Source organism: Caloenas nicobarica, chromosome 10 (assembly GCF_036013445.1).
Source record: "Caloenas nicobarica isolate bCalNic1 chromosome 10, bCalNic1.hap1, whole genome shotgun sequence".
NCBI lineage: Eukaryota > Metazoa > Chordata > Aves > Columbiformes > Columbidae > Caloenas > Caloenas nicobarica.
The window spans coordinates 20,106,791-20,133,683 of record NC_088254.1 but is presented as its reverse complement, the minus strand read 5'-3'; the positions used below and the strand labels follow the sequence as shown (position 1 = coordinate 20,133,683).

General features: G+C 42.0%; 1 protein-coding gene across 2 annotated transcripts in view; it reads left to right on the top strand.

The window, feature by feature from the left end:
* Positions 1-26,893, top strand: part of ADAMTS17 (ADAM metallopeptidase with thrombospondin type 1 motif 17) — a 183,542-nt gene that overhangs the window by 99,300 nt on the left and 57,349 nt on the right. The window contains exons 11-16 of one of the 2 annotated variants that reach the window (XM_065641942.1): positions 6,797-6,898; positions 8,589-8,734; positions 13,848-14,014; positions 14,433-14,560; positions 24,036-24,156; positions 26,644-26,718. In XM_065641942.1, coding sequence (XP_065498014.1) covers positions 6,797-6,898; positions 8,589-8,734; positions 13,848-14,014; positions 14,433-14,560; positions 24,036-24,156; positions 26,644-26,718 — 739 coding nt within the window. The remainder of the gene's footprint in view (positions 1-6,796; positions 6,899-8,588; positions 8,735-13,847; positions 14,015-14,432; positions 14,561-24,035; positions 24,157-26,643; positions 26,719-26,893) is intronic. The other variant, XM_065641941.1, reaches the window with a different exon arrangement.

Genomic DNA, 26,893 nt, shown 5'->3' with positions numbered 1-26,893 from the left:
GGCTTGGGACAATTTCCAGATACTGCATTGCACATTTCCAGTGTAAAACTAATTAATGACAGTTTAACTTCCTCACAGGAAAGGGTGAAGACCTTGCAGTAGGCCAAACCTCTCTCAAAAGCAGAATGTTTATGTTTGTCTGTTACTATCTATCCCGCAGAGCCATTCACGGAGCCCCAGGAGCGGTTTTACTTGCGAGATGGTGCCACACTTGGCAAAGGTCCTGCTGCTGCTGCTCTAGAGAGGTCGGGGCTCCTCCTGCCTCTGAGTGTGTTTCGAGCAGCTCTTGAATAGCCAGGTTTTGCTTTTGCTGATATTGTCAAAACATGAGAGCTCTGGATTTTTCTAATCCTTCGGCTTTCATCTGCTGTTAGCGAGGCTATTTGGCTGAGGATTATAACCAGTTCATTTCACTCAGACCTTGGACATCCAAATCTGTCTGTGGTGAGCAGAGTGTCATGGTAAGTTACTGTTCTGGAAGCTGATGGATATTTTGTCTTTCTCCCTGAAAGACAATGGGGAAACACGTTTTCACTGTAGATCAGAAAAGCTCTGGGTATCACTCTCTCTATATATAAAGGTACATTTCATATGGGATCCATGTGCTGGCAGTTGGAGTGGTGTCTATCAAGCCATCTAGCTCAGAGAACTGAACCCAGCATGACACCCTTCATGTTTGCTGGGTTCAGTTTGTTTTGTTTTCTCTGATACAGAACATTAACAAATCTCGGAAATGACTATGTTAAATTTTTGTACTATTCTACAAGGAAAAGAGTAGTACCGGAAAGCAGCTAACTCTCAAGGACCATTTCCTTAAGAGTTCTTTAACTGTCAAGGGCCATTTCCTCAAGAGGTGAAACAATCTCGTTGATTTTATCCACTTGTGTCTGACGTTGGTGACTTTCCACTCACACAAGTTTTGCTGAAGAGGCCGTTCATTGAGTTAGTGGACTTACATTAATGAAAAAAAGCTAATGTAAAGGAGAATCAACTCTAAATTTGTTTGTTGGCTCCAAGCAGGCAGGTTATTGGTCCTGTTATCCAAAAAATACAATGTGCGCATGTGTTTCTGTATGTTCTGAAGAAATAAAGTGATCACCAGGTAGTGAAAATAGGGAAATGGTTTTTTTAAGAAACCTTTTCTAGTTGCATCTAAGATGATGATATAATCGTTTTTTTATAGTACCGTTTGAGATGCTTTCTGTCCAACAGTAAAGAGATCCATTCTACTTCATCATTAATGAATGAAATCACTCATTATGAATTTATGGAATCATTGCCCAGTTTTGTTATGATTAGAAATTAGTGGATATTGACCATTGCCTGAATATTCTAGTATAGTCCTTGCGATTCTTTTTCAAGCCTTCCCATGACTTTTGGATCAGGTCTGTCATTCGGACAGATGGACAGATGCTTCCACTATTTTGCCTTGGAATGTCGGCTCCAGCGAGAGGTCAGCAGTTGGCCACTGCTACTTGTGTCCGGGCTGCTCAGTTATCTTGTCTGGGCAGCACATGGCTCCTTTTCAAAACTGCCTTCCAACTGTACAGGATTCCGATTCTGAGCACTTTTCACCTAGTTTTCAGTAGCAAGAAGCTCCATCTAATAGCAGTGGCAAACAGTAGTGCTCGCCTCCCTCCTGGTCCATTTTAGACTGTCAGTTGTTTATGCACCCAAAATTAAAGACAGTGGCAGTGTATAAATGGGGGGAATTGTTTTTCGCACCTTGTTGTGTAAAGAATTCCTCCTCAGAAGCATGCTGTGCGGCTTCAAGAACATATACATAGTGTTTTGAACAGGAAAGCACTTGTAAATTTTGTGGTTATTGTACTAAATAGGTGTTAATTGAGACTCTGCTTATAAGGATGTTTTCTCTCACAGTTAGCTATATGCCAAGCCAAAACCTTGGCAAAAGAAAAGACACCTGATACTTCATTGAAAGCGAACCTATTTATAAGCGTGCGCGTGCCTGTGTGTTACGTGGTCTCTTGCTCCTCTTCCTTCAGGATATTTACTCTTTCTTCATAATCCCCTCATTTTGACAGCAAAATTGGTTCCATGATGGTTTAATTCTGCTGCTAGAAATAAGAGGTTCCTCTTTCCAGTGGGCAGTAGGCAGCAGGAACAAATTCATTCTCAGGAGAAATGAGCGTTTCTGGTTTTGGATGAATCCAAGGTGAGGGAGTGAATGTGGAGGGAAAGAAGCAGCTTCTGTAGAGTTGTTCCCTGACAGGAAGGACATCTTTCTTCATTGGATTCTCTTTATTCTTTGGAGATTTGGAAGGTCCCCCTTGTAGGTGATAATCTGAGTTTTTGAGACTATGGAGTATTATGAGCCCTTTCTTCTCACTGGAACCACAACAGATCATTGGGCAGAATCTTGCTGATTTTAGTAAAAACAGTGATGCAATAGCTAACCCAGAAACTGGCAGACTCTAGACTTACTGCCTGTGGGCAAAGAGCTGGCTGAATTAATTCTGGCTTCTCCTCATTCTCAGCTGCAGCACTGAGTTAAAGAACCTGAAATAGATTATTTCCTAGAGCCGCATGTGAGCGGTCGTAGAACTTCACATGCTGCGAGTTGTGCTGGCACACGTGTGGGATGGAGTTACATGGAAGGTAAACACCATATGCATTGTGCAAAAGTAGGAAAAGCTGTGAAAGGTGGGAAGGCCCCGAGCCAGACATGTTCCTGGGAGTATCTCAGGAGCAGTTTCTGGTTTTACGCTGAGGTTTAGTTTAGGCAGAGCAGGCAGCGTGAGCCTGTGGCCATGACACTGAGCAGGGGGTTGCAGAGCTCTGAGCAGCGGTTCTGCTTGTCTCTGACTATCAGCAAGACATTTAATCCCTTTTTATTCCTCATCTTCCCACCTATAACAGAGGGATAAAGCTTCCTTTATGTCCGAGCTCCTGGGAGTCTGTTTACATTGCAAGTTCTCTGAGGAAGAGAAAACACCTGGCACAGTAAGGCCCCTTTCTCAAATAGATGCCATTATAATACCTGTAATCGGAAGCGTTGTTCGCCTGCCAAGCGGGTATCTCCCAGCTTGGGAGTTTCTGGACTGTGACCTCTCTCAGGACTGGTTTCTAACAGCCATGCAGACACGTTTTCCTATCTGCCAGGTGTTTTTGAGCATCTCGAATTTGCACCTTTGTAAAACTCCCAGTATTTTATTTTCTGTCTGTATAAATTCCGCAAGGGTTCAGTTGAACAAGCATTTAATTAAAAAAAAAAAAATTCTATTGAAATATTACTTTTCAACAACCATCTCACTTTTAAAAATTTTATTTTGCTTTTGGAAATATGTCAAACTGGGAGCTGATCCAAAGATGACCTTTCCTCACAGACAGATTCAACAAATCAATGTTTTTCAGCTGAAAAATATAATTGGAAAACCCTGATTGGCACTTTTTGAATGATGTAAGGAAGACTTCGCAGGCAGAGACCTGCCATCTAAAAGCTGGTTGCTGAATTTACAATTAGCAATAACACAGCTCTTTTGACGGCTTCTTCTATATCAGTGTAAGGTCTGGACTGCCTGTCATATGCAGGCAACTTTTTTTCAAGTCCTGCCGTTTCTTACTTTGGTTATTTCCCCACAAAGCTGGCTATTTAACTACTAAAAAGTCAGCCACTGTGTCTGGTTTGCTATAGGTTTAACAGGGATTTTTGTTCGGGTTTCTATTGTAGCTGAGGATATATGATCTCTTTTGAAATGAGCTATTAACATGATAAAACATCTTGGGAACATACAATACTAAAACTGATGGTTTAATCTTTGCAGGGGTATCCGAATGCTGTATTAAATACGGGGGACTGCACTAATGAGTGTTTAAGCTTTGTAGTGGTATGGCACTAGAACACAGAGCTGAAGCGCAGTTACCAGATTTTTCTATAACTGTTTCCTGAAATATGCTTTGCATTTACTATTCTGAATCAAACACAGGGATACTATAAAAGTCCTATGTTTTCCGTACCTCAAAGATGGGAAATTTCAGAAAAGTTAGTGTTGCTAAGAGAGATTTTTCCTTTCTTTATCTCCCTATAAATGTATGCATGCATGTGTGTATATACATATATATACATGCACATACATATGTATATATGTCGCCATCCCTTAGGCTGTAATTGGACTGGATGATCTTGAGGGTCTCTTCCAACCAAACTGATTCTATGATCCTATATACACATATATGTGAGTATTCGCACCCGCTGCATCCATAGGCTGGGCTCAGTTCTGCTTTCAGGTTATTTGTGCCCGTGGCTCATACCTGGGCGCGTCAGCTGCCATTATCACCTTCCACCTTCTTGTGGGCTGTGGAGGAATTCTGGTTGGCAACCAAAGTTGCACAAAAAGCTGCTTCATTTTTACGACTTTTGTTTCTACCACCCCCTTCCTCCTCCCAGTTTTACATCAAAGAGGAGAATTTAACCCTAATTTACATGCAGCTTACGATCCAGGGACTTAAAGCTGAGACTTAACAAATACTGGCCTTGGATAATGCACAGATATTTAACAATGGTGCTCATATGTGTCTAGAACAACTGCTTTAGGGATGCAGTAAATTCCATTGCATCTTCAGCCGGGTTGTCTTTCTCTCAGAAGCAGAGGTTTCCTTCTGGAACCACAAGGCAAAATTTCTGTCTGGGTCATTCAAGAGATCAGGCTGGGGGCTTCTCATCACATTCTGCTCTGAAGGTTTGTGATTATGTGCAAGAGAGGGGCTGAAGCCTAGAAAAGTGGAAATATTGCTATCTGCACCCGTAACCTCTGAGGCTTCCCTTCGTTTGATGTATCAATATTCCCCAACCACAGTGTGAAAGGTGACATTGCCGGTAGAGCTTTCACCAGATCACTGTCCACTGTCATCAAGGGAGAAGAGAAAGTCCAGATTGCCAATTAATTCCTGAACTTGGCTTAACAGTAACAACAGTAACAATAACAACATTTATTGTCTTTACTATTTACAATTATTTGTAACGACAAAGCTGTTAGAGTTCAGCAAGTCTGTCATGTTCATAGCCTGCGTTTCATTGTGTCTTGTAGCTGCATGTAGCACGTCCTGCCACTGTGGTTAGAACCTCCTGTGATACCTTCCACTTAGCTCTGTGACATGCCTTTAACATATCCTAACTGGTTTTGAATCCCTTTTAATCATTAATTTCTGTAGTCTTAATGTAAAGAATAATTCATCACCTTTAGATCCCCGTGAGTTAAACCAGATGTGAAGCTGCTGTAGCTTTACAACCAGGAAAACAAGCATCCTCTCAGAGCTGTACATTTGGCATTTTGGGGAAAAGCTTTTTCAGTGTATATGGTTTATTGCCTAGATTAGTGTTCTTTCTGCAACACTTGTGGACAGTTAATTGATGTACTTTTTGATTTTAGTCGTCCCCAGGGAAGGCGGGTTTTGAGAATCTGGGAGTTGTGGCGTGGAACGATTGATTTCTCCATAAGCTTTGAAATCTCTGGCTTGTTAATTCTTCTGCCTCAGTATACCTGTCTGTAAAACAATATGTGATGTCCTTACGGCTAACTGGTACTTAAGTGCTTTCAGAGCCGTGGGTAAACCACTAATTAGTCACAGTTATTTAGTCAAAATTACTAAAGTCTGCTATTTTCCCATATATGCTCTATTAGTTTGGGGAAAATGTCTTGAAAATTCATTGATTTAGGCTTCCCTGGTGTATTTGCTGTTGTTTGTTTGTTTGAGGTTGACTTTCTGCATTGTGGTTAATACAGATGTTGCTGAATGGTGCCGTGTGCTTCTAGTCTTTGTGAATGTTCTTTTGGTTTAAATAGTGCAAAATCCTCTTTCCAGAAAGAAATGTGGAAATAAAACACGATGCAGATACTGCTGCGATAACTGTTTTGTTTCAGTACGTTCTACATCATCACTCTCGGTATTGGGATTTATCTCGTCTGCACTCTCTGCGTACAGATGTATTTTATACAGACATACCGACATGCATGTACACAAAACACACATGCACCCACAATCTCTTGCATTACATTGTGAAAGAGCCATAAGGTTGAAGCACCTTGAGTCAACTATTTAATGAGGTGCAATAAATCTTGACAAGACCAGCTGGCACTAGAGTCAGGCTTCTCATCTTTTTACCATTACATTGAAACGTGAACAATAGTGGAAAGAAATGTAACTCTTCTTTTTCTTTTTTTGGTACTCAGATCTGTAGCACTGTATTGAAATAATCTGCTTTCATGGAATGCAAAGCACGGCGGATACTGTGGAAAATGTTAATGATGTAAAGGCCCTTTTTCCTGGTTCTTTTTCTCAAATTCTGAAAACGTTATTGATCTGACAGATCACGCAAGTGTGGTCAGCGTTAATATCCCTGCAACACACATTGGCTGGGCAGAGCAGCGACGCTGAGTGACGATACCCAGATTGTGTGTTTAAGTCCGGTAGTGAGATGTGCTGTACCCCTTGCTGCTCTTGCCCTCACATCTCACTTTTCCCCTTCTCCAGCACATTGGTCTCTAGAAGCTACTTCTCAGCACCAAACCTTTACTAACTCTGCCCCTGCAGAAAAGAAATCTCTTTACATAATGCATTTCTTGATTTGGGTGGGTTTTGTTCCTGGCAATAACATCTGTCAATCTCACGTTTCCAGCCCCATCACTTAATGCCAATCTATCCTTAAAAAATAATTGCTCCCAACCATCTAGATGTCTTTGGATTCACTTGAGTGCCTGACCTTTGCAGTGTATCCCATAATAATAGGTGACATCTCCAAAAGTAATAACTGCACCTCATTGCTTTGTGATTACAGCATTTGATGTGTGCTGGGCTCTGGTGCCTGGTGGAAGGAGATACATCCTGTAAAACAAAGTTGGACCCCCCACTGGATGGCACTGAATGTGGCGCAGACAAGGTAATTGAAATGCTCAGTAGCCATCGGTTTGGTTTTTCCAGCATTGTCTATGTAATAATGTTTCCAAGATGTTCAGTATTTACCTTAAACCCTTATTTTATACTGATTCTGTTACAGAAACTGCTCAATTAACGGCTGGGTTGGGTTAGGTCTTTCTGATTTTATGTTACGCATATTCCAGTAGCCTCTGGAGACCTCAGTAGTCAAATTTTTGTGGTCTCAGGCACTCTACAAACACTGCAGGAAAACCCCATCCCTTACTCCAAGCGCACACCCTGAGTATCCTGCGAGTCATAGTTCATAGCTCACTCCCGTCACGTCTGTTCATTGCTGCTGGTGGCGTTTCCTGAGTGGGGCGTTTTCCAGTGTAAGCCAAGGTAGTTGTGTTCTTGGCTATATTTGAGGTAGAAAGTGTGGAGAGCATTTAGGCTGAGATTTGGAGTGTGGAGAAAGACAGAGAAAGAAAAAGAGGCTGCTTAAAAATTTCTTAGTGTCTAAAAGTAGCTCAAGATGTGCTGAGCTCAAATTCAGTGTTGTTCACTTATTTGTGAAGTATCATTTGTTGTACTGTATGTATATACTCCGATGACTAAGGCATACATGGTCTTTCCAGAATCCAGATCAATGTAGAAAATTGTTACAAGAAATACAAACTAAACTCTCGGATTAGTGGATCTCCCTCCAGTGAAAATCACAATTCCAGTAACTGGCTTCAGTGCCGTAAGAGTGGGAATTACCGAGGCTTAGCTGCTGCCTCCAGCTGAGCTGCTGTGCGAACAGGAGTTGACTGAAGTGAACGTGTTTAACCTCTGAAACGGGCTGTGCTGGGTGGTATGTGGTTCATAAATGTATGTGGTTGATTCTCCCGGTGGGGCTGATAACTCGTGAGGCTACAAAGGAGCTTGACAGGTTTGGGAACTGCCAGACCCCTACTTACTTGTTTTGGATTCTAACTTTTTTTTTTTTCCTATTTGGTATGGTTGGGGAGGTAATAAAGGGTAAAATTTTAAAAAAATGTTGCTAAAATCAAAGATTAGAGACCTTTTCTTTGCTTGCAAATAAACAATGACAAGAAAAGCTGGGTCCTGGAAAGCATGACAAGGAAACTAAGACAAAAGATGTTCAGATGTATGTTTTTGTAACTACAGGAGTCCAAGTGATTCTTTTGTAAGACTGCTTAGCAATGCTTACCGTATCGTGTCCTGCACAGAGCAGAAGAACAGGCCAAGTTTGCTGCTTGGTCAGGAGCCAGCACAACCTATTAGAATCAAAGGTTGTTAGCCAAGTTAGGTCCAAAATACCTCAATTATTTTGTACATACTGGGAATATTGCTGATGAAGACATTGCTTTGGGGTATAATTTCTTGGACTCTGTTTCTCTGAAGAGTGTGGCTTTAAGTCTTAGCACTTAAATAATTATCTGCTTTATAAAGCAAGGGGCTCAATTCTGTGATTACTTTTTTTAATGACGGAACTACCTTCAGGGCTTCGTTGAAGGTGATACTTACATTTCTGTGTTTCACCTCCTCCCTTTCTCCTCCTCCCACCTCCATCTCACTGAAGCCTTGACCCTTTAAAAACTTAAACATTGGCTTGTAATCTCTCACACATCCTTTTAAGTCCACCTGTGTAGGAATGTTTGCAAGATCAGGGCTTCTTTCCAGCCTGTGCTAACGCAATTGCATTTCAGTGGTGCCGAGCTGGGGAGTGTGTCAGTAAAACTCCCATCCCTGAGCACGTGGATGGAGACTGGAGCGTGTGGAGTCAGTGGAGCATGTGCAGCCGGACGTGTGGCACCGGAGTGCGATTCAGACAGCGAAAATGCGACAATCCCCCGTAAGTCTTCACATCACCCTTGATTTCTTTTGGCATGCAGCACTTAGACAATCCTTGCTGCAAGAGTGCAGGGAAGAAATGGGCAGCAGAGCTGTGCAGGGGACAGGAGAGATTTCTTGGTCACAAGCAGTGAGGACCAGGTCAAAATCCTGGAGTGACTCAGTAGGTTCTGTGGAAGTGGCTTGAAGTGTTACTGTTCGAAGTGGCCCATTGCAATTATTCAGACATAAATGCAGTTGAATTAAAGACGTATAGTTTGGCAGAAAAAATGATACTGTGTTTCCTCTCCAGCACTGCAGTGAATGAGGAGGGGTTGCTCTGAACTACAGACCAAACCGAGCCAATATGTCCTTAAGATCAGTTTTGCTGAGAGTGCTGGCTCCGGCCTTGGGAAGCGATAGAGTGGCTGACAGAGGCCCTAGTGTCATACATCTGTGTTGATAAAACACCTCAAGATATTCAGCACATTGGGATGTGCTGCATAGAAAAGGAAAGTTTCCCCGCACACAAAGTGCAGTGGGTGCTGTTTAGCCTCTGCACAGTGACTGCAAATAAGCCAATGCTCTCTGCTTGGGCTGGATCTTTTTCTGATTCGGGAAGAAATGTAAGTGATGTTATCTCCCATGTGCCGTCCTTCATCCCTCAGGTCAACTGAGGTACATCTGGAAACCTTTTTTTCTTACGGCAGGTCTGAACAGGTTACCTTGGTGGCCGTTTAACTGACCACCCCGTTTGTATGTGCTGTAACTTCCGAGATGAATGGGAGTGCTCACGATCTTGCGAGCATCCCTCCAAGTTGTGTATCTCTAATTTTATTAATATTTTAAGGTTTTCTCTCCAGAAAGAGCACAGGAAACTTTTATTTTTAAATAAGGGCTGAATTTCTGGCTAGCAATATAGTCACTTTGAAGACATGCCTAGGTGATGGAAGGGCACACACTGGCTGCTGCAGAGCTGTATTCATGTGAAATGGATATTTTTGTTTGCTCCTCTCCTTAAATAATGCTGAACTGCAACTGAATGTCTATAATGTCCAGGCTTGATTTTTACCAGCTCCTTTTCCTGAACAAAGGACTGAGCTGGTTTCTTTGCTGTCAGCTCCAAAAAGTCTCTTTAACCACAGTGCTGACCAAACCTAAATCCATTCATCATCTTCCTTAAATTACAGGAAATGCTCCGTCCAAGATTGCACACTGATTTTAAAATTCTCTTGCTCATATACATTCTTGGCTGGGGATACACACGTGATCTTCTTTTGCTTCAAATTCCTGGCATAAGCCCACTACTTCTGCAGCTGGTTTATTCACTGTCCAAAAATATTGGCTAAGGGATTTATCTTTGATTTTATATATATTTGGTCTTGGGATTTTTTTTTTTTTAACTGGAATCTCTACTCCTGCCAGCTGACTTTTGAGCCTGTGGGACTATTAGTATTTTTAAACCAGTTGCTTCACTATTTGATTTGATTTGATTTGATTTTTCCTTTCTGTAATTTCTGTGAGGATTTGCATACATTGCCTCCAAATGGTTGTAAGGCAAGTGGGTCATGAACCAGTTTGCCCGTGCAGACTTTTGGGCTGTACCACCTTGTGTTCTTGTCTAGGCTTTGGACTATTGTCATACAGTGGGACTGAAGAGAAAACCACTGGCTTCAACAGAATATCAGATCGAGATCTCCACCCTTTCTCCAGTCCCCTCATCCTGTTAAAGGGTCACAGTAGTATAAATGGGCTTTGATTTCTTCAGTTCCATTGGTGGGTGGATTCTTTTGGCACGAATACAATGGAAGATGGCTGTGAAGTTGTCTACCAGGACATCTCACGCAGTCACTGTTTCAGGCATATGTCAGGCTGGACTTGAATTATACTGTTTACTGGAAATCCCAGGTGGTGCTAAAGCTCACATTATACAGGGCTTGGGACCTGGGATTACAGGGATCTTTCCCTTCAGATTATTTTGCAGAATCTGGTAGAGATGATGCCCAAAGTCTTGGCCTCAGCATTGGAAAGGTAGAAGGGACATAAAGATGAAGCTACAAAAATGGAGAGAAGCAGGAAAAGTATATGAAGAAGTGCCAGGTAACCATTTGTGGGAGACCAGAGAGCGACTATTACTGTTTTTCTTCATCTTGCATAATGAAAACCATCACTATCCTGTTTAATGGGGCCAAGAGGCCTGTAATACTGAAATACTATTACAGAGGTCAGTTAAGTAAAAGATTACCGTCAGTAATTCTTCGTTCCTTACCCAAACAGTAACAGAGCAGAACGTAATCAGCATGGCAGAGCTACGTCTTGTCCATTTGTGTGATTGCCTGTCCATGTCTGCTTATCTGTTTGTCACTGAACCCCTTTAATAGATGCTGTATTTTCTACCAGCGTTTTACTAGAGTTGGTCTAGTAGAAAGCAGCAACAATCCTACCAAATAAAGTATTATGCTGTTGAAGAGAAGGGACCTGAGGTGAGAAGGTCTTCTTGGGTATATTATTTTTTATTAGATTACTGGGAATAGAAACATCCCCCAGATCTGTAGGATGCTCTGTTGTTTTGTGGCTCATGAGATGAGTGCATCCAACTCTTCAATTTTGGGAGAAACTACATCAGGAGGAGGCAGTTCATTTTCTTCCTTAGTTAGAAAGGGAAGACAGGTCAAGCTGCTGAAGGGCTGAGCAGAGGAGCTCGTCCAAAAGGCACAACGTTCTTGCAGCTCCCAATGATGGAGGCTGGTGGTACTCAGGAAATCTCTGTCTTCTAATGGATTTGGCTTTCACTTTATTACTGCCAGTGACCATTATTACCAACAGTGTGAGCTGCTTCCTTCTGGTCTACGTTGGCAAACTCATCGAAAGGCCCTCACAAGTTAATGACACCTTAAGATTAAAGCCAAAGCCTGTGCTGATGAGTATAGTAAATAGTCCTGCTGTGTCTCTCGCTTCCGTGGCCATCAGATTGATACCTCCTGTTACTCTTTGTGTATTCTGACTGCCTTTTTTTTTTTCTTTTATTTGGGGGGAGGATGTTGGTTTTGTGTTTGGTTTTGTTTTTTTCCTGTGCATGTACACGCGAACATGCACAGACTCATATTCAATGGCTACGTCTCTTTTGCTGTAGCCAAAGAGATGGTACTGGAACCAAAGTTTGTGTACGTGACGTCTTTACACGAGCGCAGGGTTCATGTGAGAAGAAGCCTCCATCGTGCTGCCAGTCATCTGGACTGTCTGCATCATCCAGCCTAAGGCAGCAGGACAATCCTCCCAGAATATTTCTGCATCAGTCTCAGCACGTCTGCTGCCTTGCATGCGTCCATGGCAGAAAAGAGACATTAGCAGTGCAAGCAGGTGTTTGTTCAGGCTGTTCTTCTGGTGACTCTCCATGATGTTACATTGGCATTGGAGATTAGCAATTCCATTTAAGAAAAACCCCGAAACACTCTTTCTGGGATTAATGGAGCTACTGTAAAAAATTTGATCTAGGCTGAAATTCAGCATAAAGCTCTTCTGTGCAGAATCACGTGTTGGTGTTGCACCAAATGCCGAATTCATCAAATCCAGCACAGCAAGGAAATCAAAGACCCAGCCCTACAGCCAGTGAGTAAATGAACAGGGCAACTCTTGCTAGGACCACGGACACAAATAAATGTTATACAGTGAGGGCCTTAGTTTCTAATTAGCTGAGTGATATAATCTGATGTTCATAGCTCTCCTGGGAGGGAGCAGGGAAGAAACTTTTGGAATGAACTGCCCTACTACTAAAAACTGGAATTTGGCTGGAGTTTCTTTTTATAGCCATCTGTTAAAGAGAAGTAAGAACATGACTTTATCTGTCTTTGTTGATTACAGCTGGGGAGATAGGTATGTGACAAATTCAGCAGAGTATCAGCGAATAGCTAAAGAAATTATCTGTTCGGATGGCTAAGTCTTTTGCTTACTTGGGGTTTTTATTTGTGTTTTGTTTTGTTTTGCAAAGAAAATATAGGCTCTTTTTGAGAATTTGAGTTTTCCTTCTTCTCTGGGGAATCATAAGTAAGAATAGATAGATTTCGCAGGTGTTTAATCCTGATATTGGATTCATGGCGTTTCCTGCATGTCTAAAAAAAAAAAGTGTAAAATGGCATGGTTTTCATGGTTGGAGATTATCTGCTGCACAAATTTGTTTCTGGATACCCTACTTACAGTACAAGTTATAGCTACTTCCATGTTATTTTTGTTTCAAACTGCTGAAGACAGAAACTTAGAGGATGTGAGTATTTGGTGTGATCCCGGTCACAGTAACGGCATCTTGGTGCCTCTAGGTCCCCCATTAAGAATAAAAATACTTAACTTTGGTATTTGTGATGGAAACACAAATTATCTTCTGAACTGCCTGTGCAAGCATAAATAATACTTAGACTTTAGTTGTCGTGCTCAGTACACCTTCCAAAGCCTGACCCTCACAAGTCACCACCAGTTAAGAAACTTGTCCCAAGTCACAGGAAAGTTAGAGCTCAGGCCTGATGTCATGGCAGAACCCAAAGTTTGGGAGTGCCTTGCCTCAAGTCCTGTTCTGAAACTGCTCACACACACACACACACACACACACACACACATTCTCTCCAATCTTTCTCTATCGTTTACCTGCTCCATCTGGAAATAGGTTAGAACAGGAATAAATTGCTGTCGAAGTCAAAGAAGAAATTCAGGTCAGCAGTGCAAAATTAGTCATATCCCCCTTGGTTTGTGACCAGAATACAAACAGTTAAACACTCTATATCTTCTAAGAAAGCTGCTTAGTGCCCACTGCTGAATGGCATTTTGGATTACCTCTTATCTGAGGTGTGCAATGTGTAGGCAGCTCCTATTCGTTGATCTGCATATGGGATACTACAAAAGAACATGCTTCTGAAGTACTCCAGAGCATCTGTTATGATGAGCCAATTTTAGATCCAGAACGGAGCTTCGATAATTTTCTGTCAGAGCCACTGAGAGCAGGATTTGCCCTCCAAGAAGGAACACCTGAGACAAAGGATCCTTCCTGCTATTTCAAGAGTTGCCTTGGACAGGGGAGCGTAGGTGAAGGTGTATCTGTGAGAAGCTGCGCTGTTCCTGCTGACCCTGGTTTGTCTTTCCCACGACAGCCCAGGGCCGGGCGGGAAGAACTGCCGGGGAGCCAGCGTGGAACACACCGTGTGCGAGAACCTACCCTGCCCTAAAGGTGTGCCAAGCTTCAGGGACCAGCAGTGCCAGGCCCATGACAGGTACACTAACAAGAAGAAAAGCCTCCTGACAGCTGTCGTTGTTGATGGTAAGTTTTTTCATCTTGCTCTGTAATTCCTGGCTGTTCTTTCACTGCAGCTTCTCAAGCCATCTTGATTTCATCTGCAAGATTCCCATTTGTTGGCGAGAGGGCTACAGTATGCTCCCCTTAGCTACTGCTGAAAGACTAATTACAATCAGTTGTTCTTGGTGCTGCCCTGCTGTTCTCTTAGCCTTTTTAACAGAAGATAGAGAGCTGTTGGTTCTTTACTCATCTTTTTGTAACGGGAGAAGTGCCTTAACTTGATTCTCAGTCTGAACAGGCAGGTATTTGGGAATGGGAGTTTAAACGTTAGAAAGTTCAAATTAATTTGGAGCTGAAAAAGAGAAGGATTCTCTGGGACATTTTTGATGTGTGTCAATCCTGCTATTCCTAAAGCCGGTTGCTTTTGTATTTCTTTTTGCAGATAAGCCATGTGAGCTCTTCTGCTCTCCGCTGGGGAAGGATTCCCCAGTGCTGGTGACAGACAGAGTCCTCGATGGTACTCCCTGCGGGCCTTACGAGACCGACCTCTGTGTACATGGCAAGTGCCAGGTGGAGTAACTTTCTCTTGCTTTATTTCTAGTGTTATGCATATCCTAGAAGAAGCAGCATCCGTGTGGGTGGCTGGGAGGCTGGCTCTGAGCTGAGAGGGCAACTCTATTTTATAAGACCTATTGCAAGCGTTTCACAACCCTGTGTCTTGGTCTGAGAATTATGATAAATGCCCAAGGTATGAGATTATTACTGAACAGCTGGGAATGTTCAATGATCACATTTGCTTGTGTGTAGTCATCAAATGACTTGGGTGGGAAAGGACTTCTGTGAAGGGAGCAGATGGGAGTGGAAATCTGGCTTGCTTAGCTGCTCCATGTTGGCTGTTAGAGGAATCACTGAAAAAACACCGATGCTGCAAACTGGATTACAAATTGTCGCTAGCCTGTTACAAGTGTTGTATTTCCAGCGTCACGATGCTTTTCAGGTCTACCTGATTCCTGCCTAGAAATACTGAAGAAGTTTTTCATTGCCATTTGCTCCTTGGCTCCTGCAGCTGCACAAGCCAGTAGCTTCCCCTGTGTGATTTCTGTTGACGGTATTACTATATAATACCAAAGTGATTTACTGTAGGGGCCCATCAAAACTGTTTGAAAGGCCTGTTTCCCTTGCAGTAAGAAAAAGGTTCACTTCCTCCCACAGACTAGGTTTTAAAGCTCCAGGCAATAGAGAATGTAGGTTTAAAGGAGCAGATCCTGCAGCCCAGAGCACAGCTCAAGCCAGTTCTCTTTTGTCTCTTATCTGCATTGTCTTGCTTGGGTCACAGAAAGTGCAAACCAGAGAGAATGTAGGGTAGGCTTCCTTCTGCTGTATCACAATGGGACGATCAGTGTCCCCTTGGTTGTCCATGGATGGATGGCCAAACCTGAACATGCTTGTTTCCTTCTCTCTCTGGTCAGATAAGTCAAGAACAGAAAGGAAGAGAACTCTGTTCAAGAGTCTTCGGATTTGATACCCTTTTCGTGGAGTGAAGGTGTGATGGCCTGTAACCATTGCAATGACGATTGTTTCTCTCTAGCCAAATTACATATGGAACCAAAATTAGGTGTGGGAGGTCTTTGTAGTACAGCTCTTCATGGTTTACTGGGCAGTGAGGCAGTTGGTAATGCAGCACATTGAACGCTCAGGGAGGCCGTCTCTTAGACCTGGTATTTCAAACTCCTTGAAAATTTAATGGAGTTGTGTAGACCCATACTAACTGGAGATTTAAGTTTTGGACAAGGGAAGGAAGAGAAGAAAATGTTTATTTCGAGATCATAAATTGCAGGAAGTCATTTGGAATGGATGGCCTTGGAATGTGTTGGACTTGGATTTAAGTCATTTATCACAGACACTATGGCATGGAAGACACTTAGAGGTTTTTCTCACCTCAGTCATGTAGCATGTTTCCAAAGTTTGCTGCACACGTGTTAGTGATTTGCAAGACAGTTGAGTTGGCTACTGCAATCCTGCCAGTGCTGGATTCTTCCTGGCAGTTCTTCCTCTAAGTTTATCCTCATCTAGATTTGTATCCTGTGGTAGAAGTTCCTCTTTTCATTATTAACCAGCCCGTTGTATCCACCAGAACAGCTTTCTTGCATCACCCTTTATTTCTAACTTCCCTGGAGATTTGCTGGTTTGCCCTGTGGGCACGGGGCACATCAAATTTGGCATTATTTCTGGTTTCTGTGAGCAGTATTAGGAACTACTGATTTTCATTGCTTTGAGCCTTCCAGGCAGGGACATAGATGAATATGATATTCATGTGGGTATAAGAGAGGCTTTGAGGGCTTAATGCAGCTTTCCTAATAGCAATACGACAAGATAAGTGAAAAATGTTTGTTTCGATTGAATTTTGCGTGTTTGCAGGAGACACTTCCCACTCTTTCCTGCCGAGTACTGCTGAAGAGGTGTTTTTAATTCAATACTTCTAATTTATTCAGATGAAGAAGCTGAACAGCAAGATGCTGGGGAGCCAGCACGCGTTTAATTCTTCATACGCTCTTTAATACAAAGTGCTTTGCATGGAGTGAGGTTCATGGTGCATCCCAAGTTACATAATTTTTTGCTGTTTTCAGCCGTATCGGAAAAAAACCTAAAAAATCCATTAATAACCTTTTGTAGTCAGGCCAGATGTGCACCTCCAGCTGTGTGCCATTGACCGTTACACTGGGCTGGCCAGCTTTACTGTTCCGAACCTTCAGATCAGCCACAAATGGTGAATCAGACATTATGGCAACATACATTTTCTTCTTCCAGTGAGAAGCAGTAGCCAGCTCCCCTCCAAACACAAACCTTTATGAGCACAGAGCTTTGGAGGTACATCATGAAAAGTAAATTGTGCTCTAAGTCGGGGGCAACTGCCTTTAACTATGCAGAGAGGCGATGACAGCTGCAGAACATTCAGTCCATTTGCAGCTGGCTGAGAGAAAATGCAAAATGATCAACTCAAGCCGAGCAGATTTGAAAGCCTTGTGAACTCATTTGTAATGCTTTTCTGCCTTATATGCAGTTTAGTGCTGAGAATTGCCATATGTGACTGTGTACCCCATTTGCCACAGATACTTGTCTAACTAGCTGCCTATTAAACCAATTTAATCAGCATGTTTATTTAATTACTCTTCTCCTTATTTCTTTACCCACTGTAGACAAAGACTGGCAACAAGCATTGCAGGGGGCCTGGAGAAGAGAATAAGTGCTGAAATCAGAGGGTGGTATTACTGTTATTTATCTTCTTGTGTAAGCCTTCTAGTTAAAGGCTCTCAAAGGCAGGAATGACACATTGCCAGTGTAACAGACAAATTAGCAGTTACCATTGCCTGTGAACATCTCGTCCAGGAAATGTAATAGCTCTTTTCCCTTGGGCAGTAGATGATCCTAAATGAAACTCGTGCATCGTTGTTGCATGAATGAATGTAGATGAACATGGCAAAGAAAATGTTCTTGCAAGGAGAGGGGGGAGGTTGATAAGGAAAGCAGGAACCGATTATTTGAAGCCTCAAAATACTCTAACTGCGTTTGGGCATTAAAGGAAGAGAGTTTTCCTTCAATTGTACTTCGTGAACTTATTACAGTTTCGTTTTAAAGCCACGAGCTGAGCTCCAATCTAAACAGCCTGAATGAAGCCTTCTATTCCTGAAGCAAAGTCATCGGCAGCAAAATACAGCGGCATCCCTGTATTTATCCCTTACACCTGAAGGCAGCTGGATTGCGTAAACTGGGTTAATACTTTAATCATGCATGGAAACACCAGAGAGCAAACTCAGCCCTAAATTTAACATAAGGGTTCCTAAGTCACCTAGGCCTTTTATAATCTTACTCCTTGTCTTTGAGACAAATCACAAGGTCTTTGTGCAATTTTGTCGTGTCCTTGTTTATTAGAGTTAGTTTTGAGGCTGAACATTTCATCCTTGGTAGTGAGAGAAGTTTGCCAGAATGAGGACAAAATAAATGCTGTATAAGAGATTCAGGAGTTGGTCTCAAAAATTGAAGGGAATGTTATAAAGTTATGCCTTTAGAAGAAACATTGCAGAGTATCAACAAATGCACTTATCCTTACCATCTTCTGAGCAAACTAGATGCCTTGTTCAATGTGCTTGTAGATCTTTGACCTTTTCTTCTTTAAATGTGCAGAGTTTTCTAGCAAGGAGAATTTCTTTTCTCCTGAGATTTTCAGAGGCAGAAAATGTGTAGCAGGTTGGAGAACAAGAGCAGTCTGATGTATCTGGGGAGGAGGAGGGTGAATGCTCGTCTCAGCTTTGCAGCCTCTCTCTCTCATCCGCTTCCACAGGTCGCTTTCTCTAGCATGGCCATCGCAGTCATGGTGAAGATGGGGTAGGGCAGTGCAACCTGCAGCTCAGATTGCTTTTATCTTCTCATCTTTCTCTTCAAGTGACAAGTGGCTTTCAGAGAGGAGGATTCCCTGAGGGTTTTGTTCTTCCTGAAGGCTGTTGGGTGTATGTTTCATGAGTCCACATTCATGGAAGCAGTGCACTTTCTAACCTCTTACAGTTTTTCACTCTGCGCTGCTGATCTTAATAGAAAACTGCTGGCAGAAGTAGAGCTAAACAAGGTGTCAGATGTCACACAGCAACGGTGTGGGGAGAAGACAAGCTGCTCAGCCAACTGTTATGACGCACATGACTTTGCGCTGGCTTTTCTCAAAGGAGGATTAGTCTGAGACTCATGATAGCACGAGAACTTTCCCATGGGGACTACAGATGGTACTTCAGGATGTAATCGAAGGTCCCTTTGAAAAGAGGGACCTCCTGTATAGCAGAACTGGGCTAGAGATAAGGGCAGTCTTTGCTGTGATTTAGCATTTAAGAGGTGAGGATGCTTTGGCTTTATCTACACTTTTCTCGTGAATGTTTTCCCATGTCACGTCTACTTTCAACTTGCTAATGAATCCACAGTTCATTCAATGACGACAAGCCACACTTTACGCTGTCCTGCCACAAAAAAATAATTATAGAATGACTTTCTTCCAAAAAGCAATTGTCATACAGTATGAAAGGGGAGCACAAATTTGAAAATGGACAAATTTTCAAAAATAGTTTTTGCAAATTGGATAGGCAGGGTGTCAGGAGAGGTGCAGAAGTTAAACTGCAGTTGTCTACTGGATCTGTTGCTGTCAAACAGTTTTCTACATACTCAGTACCCACTTTTTGCATTTGATCGATGCACGCAGCTCTGGCTTTGCCTCCTCACTTGAGTATTTTCCGTATATTATTCATATTCCTGCATTACAAACTGTGGTACGAGATGTTCCAGGCTGGGTAGCTTGTCTCCATGTAACAACTTGGCTTAGCACTGTACTTTGATAAATTATTTAGTGTATGTGCAGAAAATTCAGAAGGATTGTTCAAACTACAGAAACCTGTTGTATAATTGCCTTTTTAAAATTTCTGGGTCTGTAGCAATGTAATCTGAGGCCTAAAAGAGTATCGGTGCTTTTGATAAGTTAGGCATAGTGAGAAAAAACAGAACTTTGTTGATATTTTACTCTTTTTTTTAGTGTAATTTACAGTGGAATATGAAAAAAATAATCATGCTGTTTCCCCTTATTTTTCTTCTGTGTTAACCCAGAGACCGTATAATAGACAATTCATTGTGTTGTCTACCTTGGAGGCTTTAGATTTTGCTTGTGGCTTGAGCAGCCAAGAATTGAGCGGAAGGGAGGCTGCAGATATATCGTATACTGATAAATACATGTTATTTTCAAATCCAGAATTGGCATGATAGATGCCTCTTTTAAAGAACAGGCACTTGATATAAAATCCTGTGGTATCTGCCGCCTGTTGGCATTTGTACAAACCAGGGCAGAGGCAGCGTGGAATCAGATCAGAGGTGTCAATTCAGACGAAGCTGGTTTGGAAGGATCAGAAAGGGGCAGCTACAGAAAGCGACCAAAGAATAGAAGCAAAGTTGTTCTTGGGATGGGAAAAGGCTTTGTATTATTTGCACATTTACTCACATAGCCTGCTCTGCTGCCAGAGCAGAGAGGTTTTGACACAAAACGTTCAAGCTCTATATGTGAAAAAGTGGTTATCAAGAATAATTGTGTCTAACATCCCGTGAACTGCTAAGGGATCTAAACACAAAGTCAATGAGCAAGTGTAATTGCGTATCTAATGCAGATAAGATAATGCTAATTTAAAATAGGCAGTGCATATCTCCTGTTCCAGCAGAGCTGCTCTGATTCAGATGAAATCTCAAGGCTTGGGAAACGGCAGGAGGATATTTGCTGAACTTCTACATGGACTCCAATCCATCACACAGGATTTGTTATGGAACAGAAATAGAATTAACTTACAGATGAACTGCTTGATGAGGGATCTAGGCTCACCCTCCTGTACAAATCCTGACAGACACCCATAATCCTCGAAAAGGGCAGTTGTGTTTAAAACAAAGAAGAAAGAATTCTCTTCCCCTCAGATCTGAGTGTCGGTTGTTCACATATGTACATTCCTGTTTCATGTGGTCCATCCCTGGAGGTATCAATGGACACTGGATCTTACGGACAAAAAACTGGCAGTGCAGATGAATCTGTCATAACAAGCATGCTTTGTACATGATTAATTTGTAAAATGGCACATGCTCCATCGATATTTATACTTGATCCATTGAGACAGCTAGTTAGTTCAGCATGTGGGAAGCATTACAGTTTTGTGAGCCTACAATGTCATTCTTACGCAGGGTGGGTGTATATAACAAAAGTAATTGTGTTTATGTAGCAAAACATACACAGGCTGTATCAATTGAGCTCTTGCACAGCCATTGAAAATACAAATAAAAATAACATTAAAAAATATCCAAACAATAGAGAAAATAGTTCACACAGAAGAATCCAAATGATGTGTATTCCGAAGAGAAGAGGAGTTTTCCTGTGCTGGAGCCAGCGATGACTGAAGCTGGAAATACCACCCAATGAGCAGTATTTTCAGATGTTTAATTATAAAAATGAGAAGATGGGGGAGGGAGAGAAAGAAGGGTGGACTGAGATATCAGCTCAGAGAGAATAAATTTCAGGCCTTTGGCTCAGCAAATGTGCACTTACCTGCCAGTTTAAAGGTCAGGGGACAGTTCCAAAACGTGGTGTCAGAGCAGGAGACTGCTTGGGCTGAAGACCATCAAGAAGCCTGTAGATATAGTTGTGGCTGTCCATGCTGAGCACCTGAAGCCCCAAAAGATTATCTTTAATTTTCTTGCCAGCACTCCCATGGCTGGCTTTGGTTAAAAAAGGGTCTGAGTGACCAAGGTAGTCAATGTAATGTGTTTCTAAATGACCTTGCAGCTTTTGGAATCCATTGTCATATCTTAACAAAGGCTGTTTCATTATCTACTGTTATTAAATACACTTTTACCTTGGAAATGACTGGAAGGCTTGGGGGTGGGCTCTAATGTTTATGTAGACAAAAGTAAAGTGCTCCCAAGGTATTTTTCCCCCATGAAGTAGCAAGAACACAGCAATTTTCAACCTGAAGCCAAGAAAGAAAACTGGTTTGTTCTCTTAAAGATTTTTCCTTTGGAAGAAGCCATTTCCTGGCCCAAATCTGGTGGGGGCTTTAATCGTCCAGGCCTGGGCTGAAGGGAATGTCTGCCCTGTGCCTGGGAGGGATGGTGCCCTTGAAGGGATGCTGCAAGGGCCGTTCCCAGTTCTTCCACCCACAGGGAATTAATTACAGTGAAGATGAAAAGTAAAAAACAGCAAAGGTTTTGAGAGTTTGTGGATTCAACGAGTGCTCTATTCCGTGCCTTTAGAGAGGGTCTCTCGAGTTAAAGTGTGTCAGTGACCTAGTTACTGTGGGAGGAAAAGGCTTGTTTTGAACCCCAGTGTCAGGAGAGGGGGGACTTATTCTTTCCGAGGCTTTGCTGGCTTGCGCTGCTTTACATTATCTGGGAAACTACAGCGTAAATGCAAAGCATGTGATTGCTGACTCCCCATTCTTCGCCTGCCTCCCTTATAGTCCTACAGACTCCTCATGTAGCGCTGGGAATAAGTGTGGTTCAACACTCATTATATTCCCTTTATTCATTTGTGTGCTCACATAGTGCTAATAACAATGCAGTACAATAAAAGATAGCACTAGAGTCTTAAATTAAATGCAGCCTTTCCAGTATCTCAGCAGGGTGGCAGGCAGGCATATATTTCCAGCTGCCTTTCAGCAACCCCATCAATAAATCATATTTATTTTCCTGGAAGGAGAACTGCTGGGACATCCTTCTGTTTTGGGGGCAGAATCACACTCAATATCCCAAAACTATTTGTTGGACATGGGTGTAAAGTTTAGACTTGAGAATTGCAACTGCCAGAAATTCCGTGGTCTTCTTCCTACCTTCCTTTAACTCCCTTTTATACAGTTTTTTTCCTGCAGTTCTTGTCCACCAGCTCACATGCTGTTGTAGTTAATGGGCAGCGTTTCCCTTGTATGTGTTTAGGATGATCATCCCTTCTCAGCATGCGTCTGTCTCTAATGATTTACCCAGACAAACAGGGGATCAGAACACATCTGAATGCTGGCAATCTTTGATCCCTGTAACACATCTGGACTTAGGCAGTGGCCAGTGTCTTCTGAAACGAGGAACGTTTGAGTTCAGCTCCAAATCACATTGCTCACACGCAGACAGCCTCAGATAAACAGCCCCAGTTCTCTTAATATTTCCCTGCTTACCCTATTTTTCAAAATGTTTGTTGTTTTGATTGTTCCCTAAGAGATCTGTCCAACTTTCCTCTGGCTTTATTATAAGAAGGCAAAGCAGGGAGAGACCCAGCAGCCTTATTCAAATCAGTATTATTAGTGACAGTCCTGCTAGCTCATTTGCCAAGAAACTGTTTATCTACAGAGAATAGATCTTTAACCTTTAATAGTAGAATCTCTGCTAATAACTTGCATAATGACAACTCTTATTTCAATTTATGCTTTAAGAGTGAATTGCTGATTATTTTGAGGGTCTTACATGGGCGGAAAACAATTTACATAGACTAATGACAATAGTCTTATCAACCTCAAGATCTACATATGTCTGATGTTCACCATCATAACCTGTAGATGGTTTGTGAATAAAGAAGATTACCATGACAGTCTCTATCACTACAGAGAGAATACTGTGTCTATTCTAGCAATACCTGTCTGCGGAAACAAAGCTGCAGGCTTCTGTTGGGAAAATGTTTACGCAGGTACAGAAAATTATGAAAAATACCTTTTAAAATCAAGCTTTAGGTGAAATTGGTTTTTTGTTTGTTTTGTTTTTTACAATTGAATGTCTAAGCTTAATACAGTGCAAGCATACAGAAAATTTCATAATTGTGCAAGCAATCTTATGGTATGGATTGGCCAGATATGAAGCTGACCTGCTTCCTTTGAACTACTTTTGCATTGCAGGTATGTTGAGCCATCTGATTAATGAGGTCTTTTTTCAGGTTTTGCAAAACTGTAATCAGAACTGAATGTTCCAGTCCCTGTTAAGATCGCGATCCGAAGCAGAGCTCATTCAGTGAGCAGCACACTGGAACTTGTAACAGCACTCAGAATTTTGTGTGGTGAAGGGCTATGACCAGGCTTCTGGTTACTTGGGTTAATTTTAATTTAAGGAAATCACATTTTTCTCTAAACTAAGTATCACTCTAGTGGTCCAGTTCTCTGGGATGTCTTTGAGCTCCTCAGGTGGAAATTGCTATACAAACGTGAAATATTGTTTTAATCTGTTGTGTTTGAAGGAAGTTAGAGTGGCTTAGTATGAAGTCTGTATCTGGAATAACTAGTGTTTGTGAAACTCCCTTCAGTTAAATATTCTGAATCAAAGTTCTTGCTCTTACTGTTAGAGAAGGGGATTGCTGAATAACCAACACAACACCGTTGCAAATGAGTGATCCACAGGGTCCTCTTCCCGTTCAGGTTTTCAGGCAGATGTCTCTCTTAGACTTGAGCGCAATGTTTAGAGATACTTTAACCTTGCAAACAAAATAATGGGGACCTCTGGTTGTTGTCATTAGAAAATTGGCTGCGATGGAATCATTGGCTCAGCTGCCAAAGAGGATCGCTGTGGAATCTGCAGTGGTGATGGCAAAACCTGTAAAGTGGTGAAAGGCGACTTCAACCACACCAAGGGGATGGGTGAGTAACCCTCAGCAGCATTTTAGTGCAGTGGAGGTTCCCTTAACTGCTTGAGGAGAGTTAAAAAGTGGTAGTAATATCTTTTCTTGGCTAGCATTGGGCTCATCTGCTCTAGTAAACACCTAAGAAACACAAACCAAAACCCAGCTCCATTCAAATGTGATATTCTGTCTGCATCTTAGTTGCCCAGATAGCAGCCGTTGCCCGTCTGAAATTCAGAACGAAGTTGTGTTTCTCATTCTGAATGCTACTGGTGCTGTTGATTTTAAGTAAGACAAAATCGCAGTATCTTTTCCAATGGGACGAAAGTCTGATTTCAGCACCATCTTTGAGCTCTTTGAAAGCTCAGAGTGATGCATGTTGAATGTTCCAGATGATTCATGTTATAATCAGGATATCTCAGCTAAATGAAAGAGCACTCCCTTCTGAATATTTTTACCAATTCCCTGCCAGCAATAGGATCCAGTATAGGATACAAGAGCTTCTGGTCAAACTTAAGACTTTCCCCTCTCTTGTTAAACATTAACGTATGTACAGCTTGGTGTTTGAATTAGTCTTTGTTCCAGAGTTTCTGTATTGCACTTCTGAGAAACCTGTTATCAGACATCCTAATCAGGCAAAGGGAGGGAAAGCCAGATTCAGAACTCGCAAGCTGCTCCAAGAGGAAGGAATTGTCCAGAAAAAAAAAATTCCACATTCAGTGAAGACAGAATTACCATTTCTGTATGGAGCGATACATTCAACACATGCTACACCAGCCCTGAGTTCAGCAAAGCACATAAAGATTCCCTTTAAGCACACGCTTCAGTTCTGCTCAGTTATTAAAGCAGCACCAGTGCTGAGCAGCTTCCTTGAATCAAGGTCTCGGCACTGAAGTCTGAGGCTCTGCTTTTGTTCATTGACCTCTTGCTCTGCACCCGTCTCCTTATCCATGGAGCCAGCTGTGATCCGTCACCTCCTCTGAGATGCCACCTTCACCACGTCTTTCTGGAGCACGCCTGTGCTGTTGCATTGCTAGGCCACCCTGTCGAATGATTTCCTGCATTATTGCCTTTGACTCTTTTGTCGCAGTTATTTTTCCACCTACGTATGTCAAGGTATTTGCATTTGGTGCAAATGGTGGGGAAAGTTTCTCGTTTCCATTGGAAAAAAAAACCCAAACGGCTATTCTCCGTTTCTGTAGTAGATTTTATAGCTGTTCATGAACTTCTTAATTGCTCCTGAAGAGTAACCATCTTTTATCTTTTCCAACGAGACTACAAAACATCTTGTGCGGATAAATAAGAAATTTCTGGGTCGCTGCCAGGAGGCTGCACCCGTTTCCAACTAGACAGACTGCTGGAGGGTGGTAACTTTACAAGGCTGTAGGAACAGAACAGTTCCAGCCTCAACTGGTTGTCTGGCTGCCAGGATACCTCAGGAGTCCCAGCGCCCTGCAACCCAGTCAAAAGAGGTGACTGACTGAATCATGGTCAGTGTTCACGCATTTATTGATCCTTGGCCAACAATCTCAGAAGTGCAAACCTGTCAAAATGTTGCTTTGTCAGTGCAATATTTCCACCTTTACCCATCTGACATAATTTATAAGATAATTATTTTAGCAATTATAATCTCATAAACATTTATTAGATGTTTTGATTTGTTAATTTTAAAGGGAATTAAATTTTATGTGGAAGTAGTTTTAAAAAGTTCTATCCACGATATGCCAAACAATCTTCTTCTAGGTTGAAAATCATCTTTGCTTGTTATTTTTTTCAAATTATGCTCTTTTAATGAGCATCCTAGCCTACTAAAATGCATATTTACAGTCTTTTAATTGTTCACTCTTCGTGTTTTCCTGCTTTTGGATTTCTTTTATGTTAGACAGTGAAAACAGACTTGTTGGTTTCACTTACAATTCCCAGCCCCTATTCTGCAAACGTTTTACACATTGCGACTTACTCCCATCAATTTCTATTCATATACTGGTGGTTTGCTGAATCAGCTCCTCAGGTCAACTCGCTGAATCTCATGAAGCAGGCAAAGCACCACGGTTGAGTCTGAGGTATCACAAGTGAACTTGAGGTTACTCAAAAAACAAATGGGCACTTTTTCTTTTAATTGGTGATTAAACAAATATGTACAAAAATCTGACGAGTTGGGGCAAAGGAGGATACACGATATGACAACGGTAACAGATTCAGGGTTTGGATGTGTAAATGATTGCACAGGTCAGTGGCAAATCCCCACGAACTTGCTGCGATCCAAGTCAAGGCCAACACACTAAGTCAAGTACCCTGATTTATTATTTCAGGAGAGAATAGACTTCAAATATCGAGACATTTATTGTTTTGGGAATGGCAGCTGCAACCTTTTGGCCAGATCCTCAGCTGCTCTGCATGTGGGACTCCACTGATGGCAGGATTGGTCCCTACGTGTCCTGTGATTGCAAATGATGTTGTCAAGCCCTATTAACTAAATCCATGCAAACTCCTTTCTGTTTCTTAGTAACCAATAGTCATTGTAAGAAGGTTTCCACATGTGTGATGGCAAAGGCAAAGGCTGTTCCCAAGTGTTTCTCGTGTAAGATACTTGAATGCCGTTTGCAGTGTCAGTGGGTGCTGGTGAAATCCTTTGGTGTTGGTTCTTTGTCTTCTTTTCGTTGGATTAGATGGGGAGATTGGTATCAAAAGCCATGGATAAACTTCAAGTCCTTTTACTATTTAGCTTGGTTTGTGAAAAATATCAAGCACAGATC